The following is an 18,850-nucleotide window of genomic DNA, read 5'->3' on the forward strand; positions in this document are numbered from 1 at the left end:
TTATACATTCCTACCTGGGGGAAGGCGAGAAGTGCACAGGGAGTCCAGAGAGTTAGGAGACTCCCAAGGACCGGCCCCAAGCACGCCACTGAGCAGCACACAGCCACTGAGCAGAGGATGTGGAGACACGTGTCGGAGGGGGAGTGCCAAGGATGCGGTTGATAGGCGTTCTGCCACTCAGGCTGGTGGTGCAGGTGCGTTTGAGTAACTTCTGCAAGTGACCCCAGTGAGCTCACTGCTTTCCTCAGTGGGACCCTTCGGTCTGTCATCAAGTCCCTGTTTGGAACACACAGGTTTACTCACAGATGGTCGAGGGAAATCATGTCACAGTTCAGGCCCCCAGTTACTCAGAAGACTTGAGTCTGGGTTTTCTTGTGCAGATGTTTGGGACTGTGATCAGATCCATAACTGAGAGAGAGACTTTCTCAGTTAATCAGGATAGGCCTGACTCCATCTGTGGAAAGACATAAGAAATAGAACCAAGGCTCCCGTGCTCTGTAGAAATCTCCTCCCAGTAGACACCTTTCCTCCTGGAAATCCCTCCTGGGTGGCAGCCCCAGCCTTCCAGACCGCCTCCCCTGTAGTCTGTCTGCCCTGCGGATGACCTATTCCATATATCCTGGACCTGTTCTGCAGGGGTCTGCAATCTCATTTGCCAGTTCCTTGCATTAAGTCTCAGCGTGCATCCTCAGGGATATCTTTCCCAGCTGAACCCTGGTGGGTGACAGAGTTCAATCGTTGGTAGAGGCCTGGGATACTCAATGCAGTTTGCTGTAGACTCAGTGCCAGACATCATGCTAGTCTAGAAGGAAAGAGTGGGCCAAGAAAAAGTGATTATAGCCCCAGGGAGTGAGAAGTGAGGAACTTCTCAGGTGGACTCAGGTCTTTTGAGGGAAGAAGTAAGTCTCTGTAAGAAAGAAATGGGGCTAAGGAGGTGGTTCAGTGCTTGTTAAAGTGCCTGTGGAAACACAGGGGAAGGACTGGAGCTTGAATCCTGATTTAGTTCAGGCTTCTGTCGCTGAGACAAAACAACATGACCAAAAAGCAAGCTGGGGAGGAAAGTGTTTATTGGGTTTACTCTTTCACATTGTAGGCCATCACTGAAGGAAGCCAGGACAGGAACTCAAACATGGCAGGAACCTGGAGGCAGGAGCTGATGCAGAGGCCGTGGAGGGATGCTGCTTACGAGCTTGCTCCCCAAGGTTTGCTCAACCTGCTTTCTTATAGAACCCAGGCCTACCAGACCAGGGATGGCCCCACCCACAATGGGCTGGGCCCTCCCCCATCAGTCATCAGTTAAGAAAGTACAGGTTTACATATTATGATATTATGGAGGCATCTTCTTAATTTAGGTTCCCCCCTCTCAGGTGACTTTAGTTTATGTTAAGTTGACATAAAACTAGCCAGCAGACCCCAGATCCCTGGAACCTAGACTGGGTGGGGGCATGGTAGCTCACCTGTAATTCCAGGCTCAGAAGGCAGAGAGATATGGGATGCCCAGAGCTAGTCAGCAGCAATAGCCATATTGGCAAGCTCTGGGTTAGAGTGAGAGGTCCTGCTTCAGTGAATGAAGAGGAAGAAGGATGGAGGATACACTTCAGACCTCTTCATTGGATCTAGGATGATTTCTGACATCAATAGTCGCCATATGCACACATATGCATGTATACCTCCCATGCCCTGACACATGTAAACATGCATACACACATGCTCAACACACACACACACAGACACACGCAGATATAAACACACACAGACACGCACAGATATAAACACACACAGACACACACACAGACACACAGACATACACCCACACCCACACACAGAGACACACAAACACAGACACACATCCAGACACACCCAAACACACACCCAGACACACACAGACACCCACACTCCCCCACAGACACACAGACACAGACACACACAGACACACACACACAGAGACATAAACACACACAGAACAGACACACACACAGACATAAACACACACATACACACACACACAGACACACAGACACACACAGACACACACACAGACACACAGACACACACCCACACACACAGACACACACACACCCACACACACAGACACACACAGACAGACACACAGACATACACACAGACACACACAGACACACACACAGACACACACACACAGACACACACACAGACAGATAGACAGACACACAGACATACATACATAGACATACACACAGACACACACAGACACACACACAGACACACAGACACACACCCACACACACAGACACACACACACCCACACACACAGACACACACAGACAGACACACAGACATACACACAGACACACACAGACACACACACAGACACACAGACACACACCCACACACACAGACAGATAGACAGACACACAGACATACATACATAGACATACACACAGACACACACACACATAGACAGACACAGACACACAGACACACACACAGAATAAACACACACAGACACAGACACAGTGGCAGAGCCTGGACTGAAGTGGAAATTTCTAGTTTCTTTGGAACGTTAGTTACATCAAATGATGTTTTTCTGAGGCATACAGGAGAAACAATGTCTTGCTAAAGCAAAAAGGTAAAGGCTGTTTTCCTGAAGCAGACACAGGTGAAAGGATGTTTTGATATAGCAAACACATGAAAGGATACTTGATAAAGGAGTATCAACATGGCCTCCCAGACAGTGGGAGATGAGCACTAAGCATTGGCTTGGTTTGCTCCATTCCACTATTCTTTGCTATCGACAGGCATCTATTGGATCGCCTTACATAGCGTTGTTGAGCTCAACTTGTGGTAATGCCACCATTAAGAGAAACTTGCTCATGAGGTTCTTGCAAATGCTTGCTGCTTTGTTGGCCTCACCTCAGGTCTGTTGGCGAGCCTGGCGTTTTCTTCAGGATTGAACTACAGCTGCCTGGGTTCTGCCTGCTGAAAGGACTGGACTATAGCTGCTGGTTTGTGCCTGGTGTCTGCCTGCCTAGAGGTCTGGTCTGCAACTGCTGAATCATATTTGATGTTTGCTACAGGACCGAATTGCTGAGAAAGAAGATCAATCTTGCCTCCAAAGAACTATTGCTGAACAGGTCCACTTCCCCCACATCCTAATAACTTTTCTCTTCTACAACCTCTGCTGGCTAGAGGAGAGGTTGAACCCATATTAAAAGTAGGTTGTAAAAAAATTTATGCCTACACTGGACAGTTAGACCCATAGGCATCCCTTGATGCCTCCGTGGGAGAGGCCTGTTGGCTTCTCCACTCCACTCCCCTCTGTTTCCATCACACTCTCAGAGCACCCCTGTTTCTCTTTATAGTAGTTATGCTTTTATTGAGTCACGCCTGTGTCATCATCAGACTCCAGCCGATGGGAGGCGGCGATGGACTTGGTACTGCAGGAACTCAGTCTTTATCTGTGGGACAAGGGAATAACCATTAGATCTGCCTCAGTGCCGAAGTACACTGCAGTGCGGAGAGAGGAGGCCCATGTTTGGGAGGCCCATGAATGTTTCTGGGTTGGTAGTGGGGTTAGAAACTCAGACTGGAAGAAACAATAGGTTCGGGAGCTACAAGCTAAGGCGGGTGCTAGACACAGAGTTGATCTTCTTCCAACTTTCAAGATCCCAGGAAGCAGGTATGACAGAGCCAAGGAGTCATGGCTAGAGCGACATAACGTAAGACATAGAACTCAGCCTCTTGTCCGTAAAAGCCACCTTCTGGGGAGCACTCAGCGAGTCTGCCTCACCCATCTGGGCCTTAGTTTCTCCATCTGTGGCATGAGGTTAGGTGGGATGATTCACCAAGATTCTCTTAACATAGGAATTGGATGAGACTAGAAAGTAGAATTCCAACTCAAGGAAATGTAACTGAGATCAGAGTTCAAATCCACGTCTTTTCTGCAAACTGAATTGGGTGAAGAGATCTACTTGGCTTGTTTCCTAGTTAGGAAAACCCTCCACCCACTGAACTACATGCCCTTAGGACACACATGTAATAACCCCTTTCTTTAGTGGACTTGTGTTATCATTCAAAGGTGTTTAGAATTGAATAGGTACAGGGACAATTGGCACCTCCAAGTCAGGACTGAGCTCTCCCTGGACCCAGGTGTGTGTGGACCCCAGCCCTTGTTGTGTGGTAGGTAGACTGCTGGGAGGACAGGGTTCCTTTGAACTAAGAGGGCTGATGTTGGTATTTGAATGTACGTATCTCACTTCCCCTGTGAACTATTCCTTGTGGAGATCCAGGGCCACGCCACAACCACCTGTGCAACCTCAGTGGGCAGGAATTCAGCTTGGAACTACACTAACACTTACTGAAGGAGTCAGAGGCTAGAGCGGTCCAGAGCTGGTGGCCTAAGAAAGGCTCAGAGTAAGCTCTGCTAGTATTAGGGGAGGAGGGTCCTGGTAAAGGAACAGGCAGGGTATGCTTGTGTGTTAGGGACTGTCATGGTAGCTTAGGGAGGCTGCAGCAGAGTGAGAAAGCCCTGAGCAGCAGGTAAGGTCATGGCAGAGGGTCCAAGAATCTGGTGATATTTAGTCTTATCTTGTTTGTTACTTTGGTTATAAAAGTTTTTATTGCTAAACAGAGACTCCTGATGATAATATAAGAAACAAATTAACTTAAAGAAACGGAAGGAATCCAGTGTGGGTCACAAATAAGCCAGACTCGAGAGTGATCTCTGATCACTGAAAGTTGGGAAGAAGGAAGGCAGAGCCTTTTCTTGACTTTCCCACCAGCATGAATCGGTCTTGAATTCCCTGGCTAGAATTTCATCTAGAACTCCACTTCTAATCTCAGGTATCTGAGCTTTCGAAAGCCTCCTGCATCATGGCTGTCACTCCTCACCACTCCCCATTTACAGATGGAGACACTGAGGCCCCAGAGACAGAGACCTTGCATGGTTTTGGTTTGATGATCCTCTGGCTTGTTTGGGGCAACCCAGTGATTCAGTTCATGACTACCCTAGACATAGTCTATGCCACTCCAGCTATGGGCAGCCACTGGACCCCTGCTGTGGGTAGGAGGCCGGGGTGTGAAGGGGTCACCTAAGAGCCACCCTGGAGGTAGGCAAGGAGGACATCTGGTTTTACCCAGATTCAGTAGAGGAGGCTGGTATCTCAGGCACTGACGTATCTGGGTCCAGGGTGGCAGAGGGGAAGGGACCACTACTTATTCCTTGGTGGACTATTTTAGAAGCATCACTGTTTGTCCCTTTCCCAGGGGGAACTAGTCCCTGTCTAAGCCAGGGAGAAGGGGCCATGGTGACTTCCTTCCAAAGATCTGTGGAGCCCAGGATGAGAACCCCCTTACCTCTTATTTTGCTCGTGCTGCGTGTTACCTTGAGTCACATCTTTATAGGATGGTGGTGGTCCTAGTGACAGACCTTTAAGTTCCATAGGTGTGTCAGGGATGAGAGGGGTATCATCCTTGTCCTGCAATAGAGAAGTCACTGTCCTTATTGGTCTAGTACATGGTGTGATCAGTTCTTTATAAAGTGTGTCTTGGCAGGGTCACTTTCAAAGTCTCAAGCTCTACATGAGGCTCAATGAGGAAACTTCTAGATGTCTATGTGTGAGAGTCTTCCCAACACTGATTGAGGAAGATCCACAGGGGAGAGCTGGTGGAGTTCTAGTTTTGCTCCTGAGTCCTGTTGACTGTGGGCAAGTTGTTCATCCCACTGGGTTTCCCAACGTGGGCTGGTCTGCTCCAGCTTTAGGAGGTGGTGTGATTTCTCTAAGCCTTGGTTTAGTTAACTGTGTAGTGGCAAGCACACACCTCCCTGAAAGAAGTTGCAATAAAGCTATGCTTATCTGTGTCTCGATAGCTCATACCTATCTAATTACATGCAGATTAAAGCAGCGCTCCACAGAAGGCCAGTATCTCCTGAGTGCCCAGTCCGTGACTCTTGCTTGCTATCTGCCCATTCTGAGCTCTCTGCTGCCTCTCCATGCCCTGAGGGTTTGTCTACAGGAAGGCCTCACCTCTGCATGCGGGCGTTTCATCCTACAGGCTGTAATGGCGGTGGACGCCGACAGGAAGATCTCCAGGAAGGTAAAGCAGAGCAGAGTCAGCTCTAGTCTTTGGATGTAGCTCTGCAGGGGGTGGCAGGAAGATAGGACAGGGTGTCTTGTCTGTCACTTGAGACTGGCAGGCAGATCCTCAGAAGAAACAGCAGGGGTCCTGATCCCCTCAGAGGGTAGGGAGGAATCATGCCCTATGCCCAATGCCAGGCACATAGGGGGTGGGGGGTTAGGTGAATGTTTCTTGAACATGGGGACCAGAGAGTCTCTCAAGTCCCTGGGAGTACTGGAAGTGGCCCTAAGGGTCATCTGAACAACTCTCCTCAGCGGTTGGAGTTGCTTAGACCTAGAGAGAAAGTGTGTTCTATTGCAGGGTGTGAGAGGGGTAAGCTGGGAACCACTGGGGCAAAGCTATTGACCAATTATCCTACAGGCTGTGATGGCTGTGGGCCCCAACAGGAAGATCTCCAGGAAGAGATCCACATGCACCAGGGAAGCACGAGTGCGTATGCAACTTGTGTCACTTTGGAACCTGGTTGAGAGGCACCTAACTTAGAGTGGCAGTGTTCCCTCCTGCTGTAGAGGCAGCAATGGTGCAGGGAAAGAGAACTGGGTGGGCTGTTGCAGGCCAGGCTTTAAGTCCTCTCCACCCTGGACTTGCTGCATGGCCTCTGGCCTAATTTTTCCAATTTGAACCTCAGTGTTCACTCTCATAAAATGGGGGTAGCAAAGAGGACTTAGCCTGTTCTGCAAGGCTGTTGGGAGGAGGTGCTTTAAATGTGGAACCAGCAGTTCTAGGGCGTGGTCTAGCAGTCAACTGGCTGCTCAGCACCAGGTAAGACTTCCAGTCTCTCTGGGCTTCAATTTTCCCATATGTAAAAGGAGGACTGGACATGGTGACTTGAAGCACAGTCCAGTTTCCTACTGTTGACTCATCAGAAGGCCGGCCATGTTGCTTCCACCATGCCTCCAGAGGGGTGTGTACAGATTGGCAGTGCCTGGTTCCAAGATAGGTTTTATGAATGGCGATTGTTTCTCAGCCAAGCTCAAGGCTGTTCCCTCCTTGGATTCAGAGAACTCAAGAGGGGAGGGGAACTCACTGTGGGGTTGGGGTATGGTCTCCAGATTGGCCATGGAAAAGGATTCTCCAGAAAGAGGTCCTTGGCAATGACGAAGAAGCCGGCCAGGGCGCAGAACAAGCTGATGACGTTTGCTACCACACACAGAATTTTCTGCAAGCAGAGTTGAAATGTTAGAGCTTATGGCCAGAGCTTAGTGATCCAACTCAAGGCCCTCCTTCCAGGAAATTGGTTTGTGACATCCTCACCCCCATCTGGAGGCTCTGCTTGTCTTGACCTCAAGGCTGCTAAGTCACACAGCAGTCCCTGATAGCTGGGGAGAGCCCTGGCATGCTCATCCTCTATTGGACACATTGGAAGGACCAAGAGGTACATGAGGCTTATACTAAAGAAGGATGCATCATCATACACTCCCTATTGAGCATCCTATAGCAGGTTCGCCAGCTCTCAGAGGCTAACACCCTGAGGACTGCACAGGGAAGGGCAGAAAGACCCCAAAAGGATTCTGTTCCTTAATCCCCCAGGATCTTCCCTCCTCTTCATCTATCCTGCTGGGGTTCTGAAACAGGGCCCCCTGTCAGGCAGGTCTCTGCCAGGCATTTCCTGCCTCTGCTGGGTCACATGCCTATTCTCTATGCCCCTCAAGAAGCTCAAGGACATGGTAGGACTTAAACTCCAGAAATAAACCTTTGGGCTGCAGTGAGGAGAGAGTGTGGGATGACTCCTCCAGGTCACAGTTGGTGGGGATAGAAGTGAACTCTAGGAGAGGGTATGGGTTGGAGAAGGTGAGGACCTGAGGGGTATTTAGAAGTGGTGTTAGGACCTGGGAAAGGGATGCAGAGCCAAGTGGTCCTCAGGCTGGTGGCTTAGAGGTTTAAATTGCCATGCAATGAATGAAGTCAAAACGTGCTAGATTTGCTCTGAGGAGCAATAGGCAGTTAGGTTTTGTGAGGGAAGTAGGCATCACAGTTCTCAGTGGTGCAGGCAGGTAGGTTGTCCTTGCTCAAGTAAATAACTCCCACCCATGCTCATGTAGGTAATGCTAATTAAAATACAATGGGACACAAATCCCAAAGCAAAGCAAAGCAAAGCAAAGACAAGACGTGAAAGTAGGAGGGGGACTTGAGTGCTGAGGGAGGAAGAAAGGGTTTTGTGGGAGGCGGAAGGCATAAGAGAGGATAAGACGGGAGCAGGGCATACGATCAAAACACACAATACATATGCATGAAATTGTGAAAGAATAAACAAAGATTGGACAGGTTTGGAAGGAAGCTATGATGCCTACTCTTCACTGTTAACTTGAGTGGACTTAGAATCACCTAGGAGACACACCTCTGGGCACGTCTGTGAAGGTATTCCAGAGAGGTTTGACTGAAGAGAGAGGACCCATCCTAAGAGTAGGTAGCGTCGTCCTATTGGTGGGGGAGGGGTTCCCAGGCAGAATAATAAAAAGGGGTCAGATGAGCACCAGCATTCATCTCTCTGCTCTCTGGTCCACTCGGATGTGAGCAAGCAGCCTCCCAGTCCTGCTGCCAAGTCTTCCTCACTACAGTAGCCTGGACCTTCTTAAACCTTAGGGCACTCTCTGTCAGGCATCTTGAAAAAGCAATTAATGAAGAAGCCAAGGTCTGTTCTGGATGGAGGGGTGGGTTCCTGGAGCCATTCCTGAGGGGGCAGGAGCTCCAGGTGGGGTTCCCCTTCTTCCCTGTCAACTCTAGTCAGTTGTCTGCACCCGGAGCCTCTCAGACACCTTCTTCTATCCTGAAGGTACATTCTGGTCACCCCTGCATACTGATGCTCTTGTCCCTTCCCCTAGCTTTGAAAGAAGGATCTCAAGGTACCAACTCACCAGAGAGGTCTTGGGAAATGTCACTGTTGTCGTGGCTAAGATCCCTGAAATGAGAAACTGCAGACCAGGTTTAGAGGTCAGGAGAGACATCGAGGTACCTTGAGACCACACAGTCCCCTTCATTCTCTAAGAAAACAAACCCCTGGTGGGAGGTGAGGTAGAGAACAGCACTTGGACAGAGCAGGCCCACTCCATGGAGCCTCTCCCCTCAATGTGCTTACCCACGGAGGACACAGACCTCTGACTTCATGCAGGTCACAACTAGGTCACAGTAACCACCCTCCCTCAACCTCGCTCCTGCACTAGGGAGGGAGGGTTCTGAGGGTTCTGGTTCTGAGACCTAGGGTATTTCTGATCTATCTAATATATGTATGCTGAGTCCTAGCTATGTGGCCTTCCTGCGGAACACGTGTGATAGGTATCTCATGTGTAGAAAGACTTGTTACTGTAATAGGAATGCCAAGCTGGGGCAGTGGGGATGGAGGACTGAGGGGAAGCTGGGGATGGGGGTGAAGACATTTGCCCACGAGGATACTATGGAGCTGGGGCTAAGTGTGAAGGCAGTTTTCAGGGCCAGGACAGTGCCCTGGAGTTCTGGAGGAGCATGGATTCTCTGGGGGATGGTGTGTGTGTGTGTGTGAGTCCCATATTGTCTCTTGTTCTGGCCGATGGCCCTGGAAGGACAGGGGTTATGGATCATAGCTGTGTGTGGTAGCAGAAAGAGCCTAATAACAATGAAAGGCTTTGACTACAAAAGGCTGGGTGCTCAGAAGCCTTGTGAACCTAGCTCATCCTGGCTCTTCTCTCTACTCACATACATGGTTAATTAAAGGAGGGTCCACAGGTCCCACGAGTGACAGGCATTATCTATAGAGAGGGAAGATGGAGGCAGGTAGGCTTATTCTTCATGCCTCTTGGCTACACTCAGCTTCTAGTGCCAGGGCCTCCCAGGGGCCCTGTATCCCTGTACCCACTGATTTGGGCTCCTACTCACAGAAACAGCTCCCCAGAGTGGATACCAGCACTTCAACACCACCAAGTGCAGATTCTTGACTGTGGAGATCAGGTAACCACCAAAGGTCAGGTGTGCAAAAGCAATGGCGATGTGAAAGCCCTGGGTGGGAAGCCAGAAGTAGCTAAGGGAGATGGCAAATGGTTAACCCTACATAACTACCAGAGCCTAGACCTACTGGTGGGAGTTCATTTCCTTACTTCTCATCGGTCTTGGTCATCAAGGAGGGTGCCCCCCCTCCCCAGGGCCCAATGGAGGGACAGGCAAGGATGTCAAAATCCCACCAGGGGCATTCTGTTTTGTTTCTGCATGGCTGGCATCCTGGATCCTGTGCCCACTCCACAAAGCACCAGCCTTCCTGGCTTGTCTGTCTAAGTTTTAGGATGAGTGTAACTGGGATCTGAGGGCTTCCTCCTTAACCTCTTCCCTGGGTGTCACCTCCCTACTCACACCCAACTTCTGCAGGAGACCACTTCCCTCCATGGGTTTCTCAAGGTACCCATCCGGAACCAGATGCTGGGGCTGGGCCACTTTCTGTGCAGGCTGGGAAGGTCCTGGGCTCTGCCATTGAGAGGCTTGTCCAATGGCACTGCTGGCAGTCACTGTGGGAACTTGTCTAGACATTGACTCTGGTAGGAAACCCTGGCTGTAGACCAAGAAGAAGAACTTGTTAGGGTTGAGCTTGTGTCTGAGGCTCGGATGCAACTCTTGCTGTCACCTCTGCCCCCTGGACAGTGGTGGCCTTGCCCAGTAGCTTTTGACCTTGACTTGTTTTCAGATGGTAAAGCAAGGCTTTTTATTAGAGGTGAGGACACACACACATAACAAGTACACACAGAGAAAAAGACCCTCTGCAAAGCCGAGTGGGGATTTAGAAAGTAGAAGCCTACTGACTTTGATTTAAACAATCCAGAGCCTAGGAATGTTCTCAGCCTCCCTGGGGTTGAAGAGCAATGATGACCAGATGAACTTCATGCCTACCCAGTACAAGAGGGAGCTTCCACTGGCTACCTGGAAGGTAAGCAGGAGCTAGGGGTCAGGAGGCTTGGCTCATGTGAGCATTTTGTAAACAGTCCCCAACCAGTGGGTTAGAATGAAACAACTGAAGGTGATGGGAACCAAATCATGGTCCTTTGGTGATGTCCATGTCTCCTGGGTTTGAGGGGATAGGAGAGAGAAGGGAAGGAGACCTGTGCCCAGGGCTTACTCTGAGCCCACATGGAGCCAGCGAGTCAGTATTTAACAGTGTCCACAACACCACACCCTCTTGAGTCCTTTCTTTGTTCTAAGCACTGATGCATCATCTGATAGTATCTGCATCCCAACCCTATGAGGGAAATAATGTTCAGACTCCCATTTTGCAGACGAGGCTCAGAGAAGCTTAGCCACATGCCTAAAGTTGCACAGCCAATAAATGGGAGTGGAAGCATGGTAAGCTGGCCTGATCCCATCTTCTGTGTTCTTGGCCTGGGCTGCTGGTGGCACCCCCTGGTCGGTATCTTCATTAACCAGCAGTGGCAGCTCCTGGCTTAGTGGGAATGATGAGTGGGCATTTTCTTCTTGGGCTTTAGAAGCTGAACCCAGAGAGATGGCTGTGTGGCTCTTTTTTGTGAGCTGATCTTGGAGTGTCTGGCTTCAATGGTGTATCTTTCCCAAGGCCTTTCTGATGTAGCTGTGACTTCAGTGAAGCTTCTTGGGGGGCAGAGCTGGGATGACCTGGGGTGTCTGGTGGTGGTGGCCATCTGGCCACTGGGGATGGGGTAGTGTCTACACCTGGGTACTTGCTTCTGTAGGCTGTGGCAGTGAAAATGGTTAAAATATCCAGTAAGGAATTGGACTCAAGAGTACCCTCTCCCAAAGCACATCCCATGGAATGCTGGTCCTAACAGAACTAAAGGGGTCATGGCTAAACAAGTTTAGGAAACCTTACACATCACCTTACCTTTTCAAGGCTCTGAGGACTCCTGTAGGAACATGCTCTGTTTGATACTAAGGCCATTTCCTACATTTAATTTGCTATAGAATCTTCTTCCTCAGAATCCAGCCATACACTGCAGTTGATATTCTGTAGGGTCTGCTTTGGATTTAATGACAAACTTCCAAACCTCTGGTTCTAGGAGGTTTTTGGATATCTCATCCCACCTGTTGGTGTCTTCATGGCTTCCTTACAGTTGGGCTTGGACTTTGACTCTGATCTCAAGGCTTATTTCCAACTTAAATTGGAGTGGAATGATGCTAAGAGGAACTTTGTATATTCTTAGGGGGAAGGGGCCAGAGGAGGCAGACCTTAGACACCAGAGGGGAAAAGGGTGTGGGTTGTAAAGTCCCTTGCCACATTCCAAAATCAAGAGTGTAATGGCACTAGGCCATTGCCAACAGTGACTCTCTCTTGTAGCCAATGGTGACTTTATCTTGCTGTTGGTTATAGGGACTCTGTCTTGCTATGTTTTTTTTTTTTTTCCTTCCAGTTTTCATTGCCTGGCTCCAGCCTTTATTCTTGTTCCAGAGTCATGTCTTTAAGATAAGGGCCTGACCAACAGGAAGTTGTCATCACTGGTCTGCAAAACACAGGCTGCCGATTGAGCCATGTCCTCAAGATAAGGGCCACACAACGAGAAGATCAGCTACTGCTCTGAAAAGACGCAGCCTTCTAATTTCCACACAAAGCTCCCAGACTGATCCTCTTGCGAAATTCCCCGCTTCCCTAGCCATGAACTTGAGACCTTAATTTGCAATCGCTGTTCAATCGCTGTTCTACCCTTACTAAGGTAACTCTTACAAACCAAAGCTTTTATTTAGGGCTTTCTTACTGTTCCAGAGGTTTAGTTCATTATCATCATGGCGGGGTGCATGTCACCATGCTGCCGTGCATGGCACTGTCAGTGAAATCGCTAGCCTTGGCATGGACTTTGGAAATCTCAAAGCCCACTTTGACCGACACTCTTCCTCCATCAAGTTCAAACTTCCTAATCCTTCTAATTCTTTCAAACAGGGCCACTCTTTGGTGATTTAACATTGAAATATATGAATCTTTGGGGGAATTCTTACTCACACTATCACAATGGCCAACATAGGCTCATAGCCATATCATAACGTAAAATTGATTTACTCCGACTTCTATTTCAAAAGTCCCCATCATCTTTCAGTCTTAACACTGTTTAAAAGCCCAAAGTTCATAATCTCTTCTGAGACTTATGGCAATTTCTTAACTGTAACCAGCTACGATATAAAAAAAAATCAAAACGCAGTTCACATACTTCCAATGTCCAATGACACAAAATACCTCTTACCATTCCAAAGGGGAGTGAAAGAGGCTGGTGAGAAATAATAGTCCAAAATGAGACTGAACACTGGCAGGGCAAACTCCAAACTCTGCGTCTCCACATCTGATGTCAAAGTGCTCTTTAGATCTTCAGCTCCTTTTACCTTTGACTGCAGCACACTTCTCTCTCTTGGGATGGCTCCATACCTAGTCCGGAACTCTCCGTGGCAGGTATCTCACAATTCTGGCATCTTCATTTTGTGCTCTCCTGTAAAATCTAAGCTTCATCTTCATAGCTTCGCTCAATGGCATCTTTGGGCCTCTATGCAGAGACAACATTGACACATGCTAGTCCTCAGAGGCTTCTCTGAGCCGTGGAGGAAGATGTCACAGTCCCCTTCTTGTATCCTTCACTCTAAAACCAGAATCGTGTGGCCAACGCTGCCAAGTTCTGCTGCTTGACGGAGGGGAACTTGGCCCCCTTGTTCAGTTACATTTGCATGAAATTTCTGTTCTTGGTTTCCTTCAGTGCTTAAGCTTTTCTCTAATTCCTTTTCACAGGTTGGAAGCTTAGCTGGGTAGGGTCTTGCCCTGAGGTCACTACTCCTCTATTTAGAATCAGGTCTTTCTTTAAACCTTTTATCTCCTCGAGCACTCCTCACTGTTGGACTTGGCTCCAACACCACCTAGCCTAGTGCTGATTTTCTTTTCATAGTTCACATTTTATATTTCTTTTTGTCAAGCTTACTCCTTTTTATTATAGACCTGCACAAAAGTGACTACTAATAACCACATACTATAGCCAACAGTAAGCTGTCTCAAAACCATTCATGCCAACACCATTAATCCAAAACTCTTCAATTTAGCCCTATGCAGAATTTTGGGACAAGGGCAGAAGGCGGTCAGTCACCTTCTTTGCTAATACCACAAGAACAGTTTCCAGACTGTTAACTACTAATATTCTTTCTTTCTGAAGCCTCTTGAGCCACGCTGTCATAATGTACATTTCTTCCAGCACCTCTGTCTTCTATGCTTCTGTTAGTAAGCGGGTCAGTTCCCATTAAACCCCACTTAAGGTGTTCAACCACTTTTCTAGTTTAAAGTCCCCAAGTCTTCCATATTTCTTGTGCAAACACCATGGTCAGGCCTGGTACCAACTTCTATCTTAATTACTATGAAGAGACATCATGACCAAGATAACATAAACAAAAACATTTAATTGGGGATTTGCTTACAGTTTCAGAGGTTTAGTTCATTATCATTGTGGCAGGGAGCATGGCAGCATGCATGGCATTGGTGAAGTAGCTAAGAGCTTGAGAGAGTGAGAGAAAGAGCGAGAGCAAGAGCGAGAGCGAGAGCGAGAGCGAGCGAGCGAGAGAGAGAGAGAGAGAGAGAGAGAGAGAGAGAGAGAGAGAGAGACTAGATAGACCTGGAATGGGCTTCTGAAATCTCTAAATCCACCCCCAGTGACACTCTTCCTCCAACAAGGCCACATCTCCTAATCCTTCTAATCCTTTCAAATAGTGCCACTCTTTGGTGCCTAAGCATTCAAATATATGAACCTATTGGGGGCTGTTCTCATTCAAACCACCACGTCAGGCTGCTAGCCCCCTCAATAGTGCTTCTTTCTCTCTCTTCAAACCTCCTCTCCTCTCCTGGTTTAGGTTTTTCTAGGAGTCCATCTTTTAAAGCTGTTGTTGGTAAGGCTCCTATAGAATGCTTGTGCCCTGTTGCTTTGCCCTCCTTTTCTCCAGGTTGGAGCAGACTGCCTTGAGGTGAAGGTAGACTGGCAGGATGGGAGGGGTGGAAGGAGAATTTTTTGGTCTCCTCTCCGAGGCACCTCAGCCAGGTGAGGACCCACAGACCCAGCTGTCTGGTATGTTAAGGAATCTTAGGGTCTTGGTGATTAATACTAGGCTAAAACTTTCCGCAAATGTCTCCTGTTTCCTTTGGCTGTAGGAGTCAGAGACAGAGTATCCTTCAACCTTTTAGTGGGCCAGAACTGAATCTTCCAAGCAGACAGGCCAGGCCTAACCCTGGCTCTACTCCTGCATTTCAGTGTCTAAGTCTGTTTGTATGGACACACAGGATCACTAGTGCTTGCCTGAGGATGGGCTGTGAGGATGGAATTTAGTTATAAAAGCCAGTGATAGCTGCCCTATAGCCAGAATCTCACCTAACGTCTGTCTGATTCTCTGTTAAGACAGGTCCCATTCTAATCTCCAGATGGGAAGTTCATGGCCTCCATCTGACTGCTGCTCAGAGCAGGGAGAGGAATCAGCTAAGGGCTCCTGATAGCTGGGAAGGTGAAGTGTATGGAGACAGTCAACTGGGAGCCCACATTGCCCTTCAGAACTCTGTCTGCAGAGCAATGAGCCGGGTACCAGGAGTGTGTGGAATGGATAAGATCCGTCCATGGGAGGTCTGGGGTAGACGGTTGTGCATGTGACTCTAAGCAGACAGTGCAGAAGAAGCCAAGAAAGCAGAGAGGGTAGTGTAGTGTGTGTTTACACATATATGTGTATGTGTATATAGTATATGTGCATGTATGTAGATGTGTGTATGGGCATGTTAGGCAGAGAAAGGCAGGAACCGAGAGGTATTAAGTCACACTGTGTGGCAGAGTGGCAATGGGCAGCCACCCTTAGAAGATTCAGTTTTCAGTTATGTTAAGTCAAAAGGGGCCCTGACATTTGCAAAGTGACCTTTCTTGGGGTCTCAGGATAAGGCACTTGGTGTGAAAAGGAGGATCTGGGAAAGAGAGAGTGGACTTTCCTAAGTCTCTTTCTTGCTCTGCCATTTCGAATCTGTCTTTCCTTGTGCTCAAGATCCCAGGGTTAGAAGGGAAGGGGTTACATTCCTCTTAGTTCTCAGGATCACCAACTGGTAGTGGGCTGGGTTCCTGGTCGCAGACTCCTCCCTGGAGAGAGGCCTGTAGTAACCCCCCAGTAAGTCCACTTCCCAGGACTCCATAGCAAGGAACATCTGTTCTCCAGCTGCTGCTGATATTGCTTGGAAAACAGTAACTGTTCCTTTCTGCGGGGAGGGTCATCAAGTTTCAGCCACTCACCTCCAGCTTGCAGCTACTGACTGACAGGCACAAGAGGCTGATCTCTTGTGTTAAGATTGAACCCTACTCGAGGCCCTGATGACCCTCCCTTGTTTGTTTCTATTGTGGAAAGGGGACACTCACCTGGCCCAGGGACCTCTTCTGTGGGCTTCAGCTGTCCCTTACTATCCAGAGCTGCCTCAGACAGAGCCAGAGGTGGAAATCAGAACATCTTTATGGCTTTAGACTTTGGATTCTTTTCTTTCTGGGACCCACCCCTTGCTCCCGCTCCCAGCTAATCAGAGACGCATGTCTGGACTAGATCCTTCAAAACCAGCCTGCCTCCAAACCTGGACAGGTGAAAATCTGAGTCTCCTTCCTTATGTCTGTCTCCCCTTGACAGCTGAGACCGTTAATGTTGCAGTGCTGACATTTCAGACGATTTATGGAGAATCTGATGAAGAAGGATTGCCATGTTGGCAGAGGCAGCATTTGAACGATTTGATTATTAAAATTTTCAAATTTTTATTTGTGTGTGTGTGATTGACGTGTGTGATTGATGTGTGTCTGTGTGCGTGTGTGTAGGTCAGAGCGTTTTGTGAAACTTATTCTCTCTTTCCACTTTTACACGGGTACTGAGGACTGAACTGATATTGCCAGATTGTGCAGTAACTTTAGCTTCTGAGCCACCTTTCTAGCCCCTCAAAGAATCTTTTAATGCTTTGAAAGTCAAAGTATCCACAACAGTAGGTACAATGGCCCCACCCCCTACCTCTTGTGTCCCTCCCCAGATTAGCCGGGGCCCTCCTTAGTTGACTTTGATCTCTGGTGGTAAGCAAGACACATGGACTGTCATCTGTGTAAGCATGGCGGTGTTTATCTTGAAAAGATATGGGTTTAAAAGGCATGGTCATGTGACCACAAGTAACAGGAAGCCCTGAGATTGAAGTCCAGCTGCCACCAAGCTTGCAGCCCATGCGACTTACAGAGGACAACTTATCAGAAGCATGTCTGGATCCTGACCATGGACACGGTGAGACGGAACGCGTAGCTTCGAGCTGTCCAGTCTGTAGCGTGCAGAACTACATAACTAGTGTGCCTTTTCTATTTATCTTCTCTGCGGATTTTAAAAACAGAACAATTAATTGTTAATATTTAATACACATATTAGAGTGTTTGAAGCATATGCAGTTAGGTAAATTTGTGCGTGTGTGTGTGTGTGTGTGTGTGTGCGTGTATGTGTGTGTGTGTGTGTGTGTGTGTGTGTGTGAGTACCCGTCCGTGCATGTGTGCTTATGGTTGCATGTTTGGGTGCATGTGTGAGCATGTGTGGGTGCATGTGTGAGCATGCCCAGAGATCAATGTTGGGCATGTTTCTCAATTATTTTCCATCTCACTTTTCTTTTTTAAAAAATGACTTTATTGTTTAGTACGTATACGTGTTTTTGTCCGAATGCATGGCTCTGCATCATTGGTGTGCCTGGTACTCGAAGAGGTCAGAAAAGGGTGTCAGATCCCCTTGAGCTAGAGTTACTGACACTTGTGAGCTGCCATGTGGCATGTGAGTGCTTGGGAGGAATCAAACCTTGGTCCTCTGGAAGAGCAGCCAGTGCTCCTGACTACTGCTGAGCTGGCTCTCCAGCCTCTTACTGTGTATGTGTGTGTGTGCGTGCGTGCGTGCGTGCGTGCGTGTGTGTTTGTGTGTATGTATGTATGTATGTGTGTGAGTGTGTGTGTGTGTGTGCATGTGTGTGTGTGTGTTTGGGTGTGCACAAGAAAGTTTGTTTTACTGATGATGCCCCAAAGTGGAATTAACCTAGTTATCCACCAACAAGTAAATTGATTAAAGTGATAGAATAAAACAAAATTTCTATAGTATTAAATAATAATAAAATGAAAATATAAGATGTTACAGATAAATCTCTAACATTTCACTCAGTAAAAGGAGGCAGACACAAAGAAACACGCACACTATACAATTTCATTTGTGTGATGATTAAAACCCGGCAGAACTAGTGATGTTTAAAGACAAAAGAATCCAGCTTTTTAAAAAGCTTCCCACCTGCTCTGAGCAGAACTGACTTAATCGTGGGAATAAAGCCGAGAATTTGTTTCCTTGTCCCACCCACCTTTGATTTTTAAGTATAGTCTCAACAATTGTGGAATGACCAACTAGGGAGCTAACAGCGAGCTCGTGGGAGCAGTGAGAGCGCCCCCTACAGATTCTCCTGCGGAAGTACTGCCCTTTTTGTTTTTGATTGGAAACTCAATCTGATGACTGAGGGGTTGGCCTTGGGGTGTCTGATTAGAAGGGTATCGGAATGAGGGCCCATAGACTAATCCTCGTAGCTTTGTACCAACTTTAGACTGCCAGAAGGCCACCACTGTGTGTGAACTTCTGACCTCCAATCTCCAGAACAGTGAGGTAAATGAACTTCTCTCTTTCATTTTTAAAGTTAGCTCCTTGGGTATTTGATGATAGATCACTGCTGCATCCTCTGTAAAGGCAGAACTCTCTGAGGTTAGGCAAGCTATGACTCTCCAACAGAAGCTAT

At 48.0% G+C, this 18,850-nt stretch overlaps 1 protein-coding gene across 2 annotated transcripts; it reads right to left on the minus strand.

Moving 5' to 3' along the window:
• Window positions 1-1,050: 1,050 nt before the first annotated feature.
• Ms4a10 (membrane spanning 4-domains A10) lies at window positions 1,051-16,520 on the minus strand. 2 transcript variants are annotated; one of them, NM_001437538.1, is given in 9 exon segments: window positions 1,051-2,055; window positions 2,278-3,437; window positions 5,335-5,456; window positions 6,006-6,116; window positions 7,145-7,276; window positions 8,973-9,029; window positions 9,967-10,086; window positions 10,435-10,630; window positions 16,440-16,520. In NM_001437538.1, coding segments are annotated over 7 exon segments (720 nt in total). In that variant the 5' UTR covers window positions 10,609-10,630; window positions 16,440-16,520; the 3' UTR covers window positions 1,051-2,055; window positions 2,278-3,433.
• Between the last annotated feature and the right edge of the window lie 2,330 nt (window positions 16,521-18,850).

Source organism: Rattus norvegicus, chromosome 1, assembly GCF_021556685.1.
Source record: "Rattus norvegicus strain SHRSP/BbbUtx chromosome 1, alternate assembly SHRSP_T2T, whole genome shotgun sequence".
Taxonomy (NCBI): domain Eukaryota; kingdom Metazoa; phylum Chordata; class Mammalia; order Rodentia; family Muridae; genus Rattus; species Rattus norvegicus.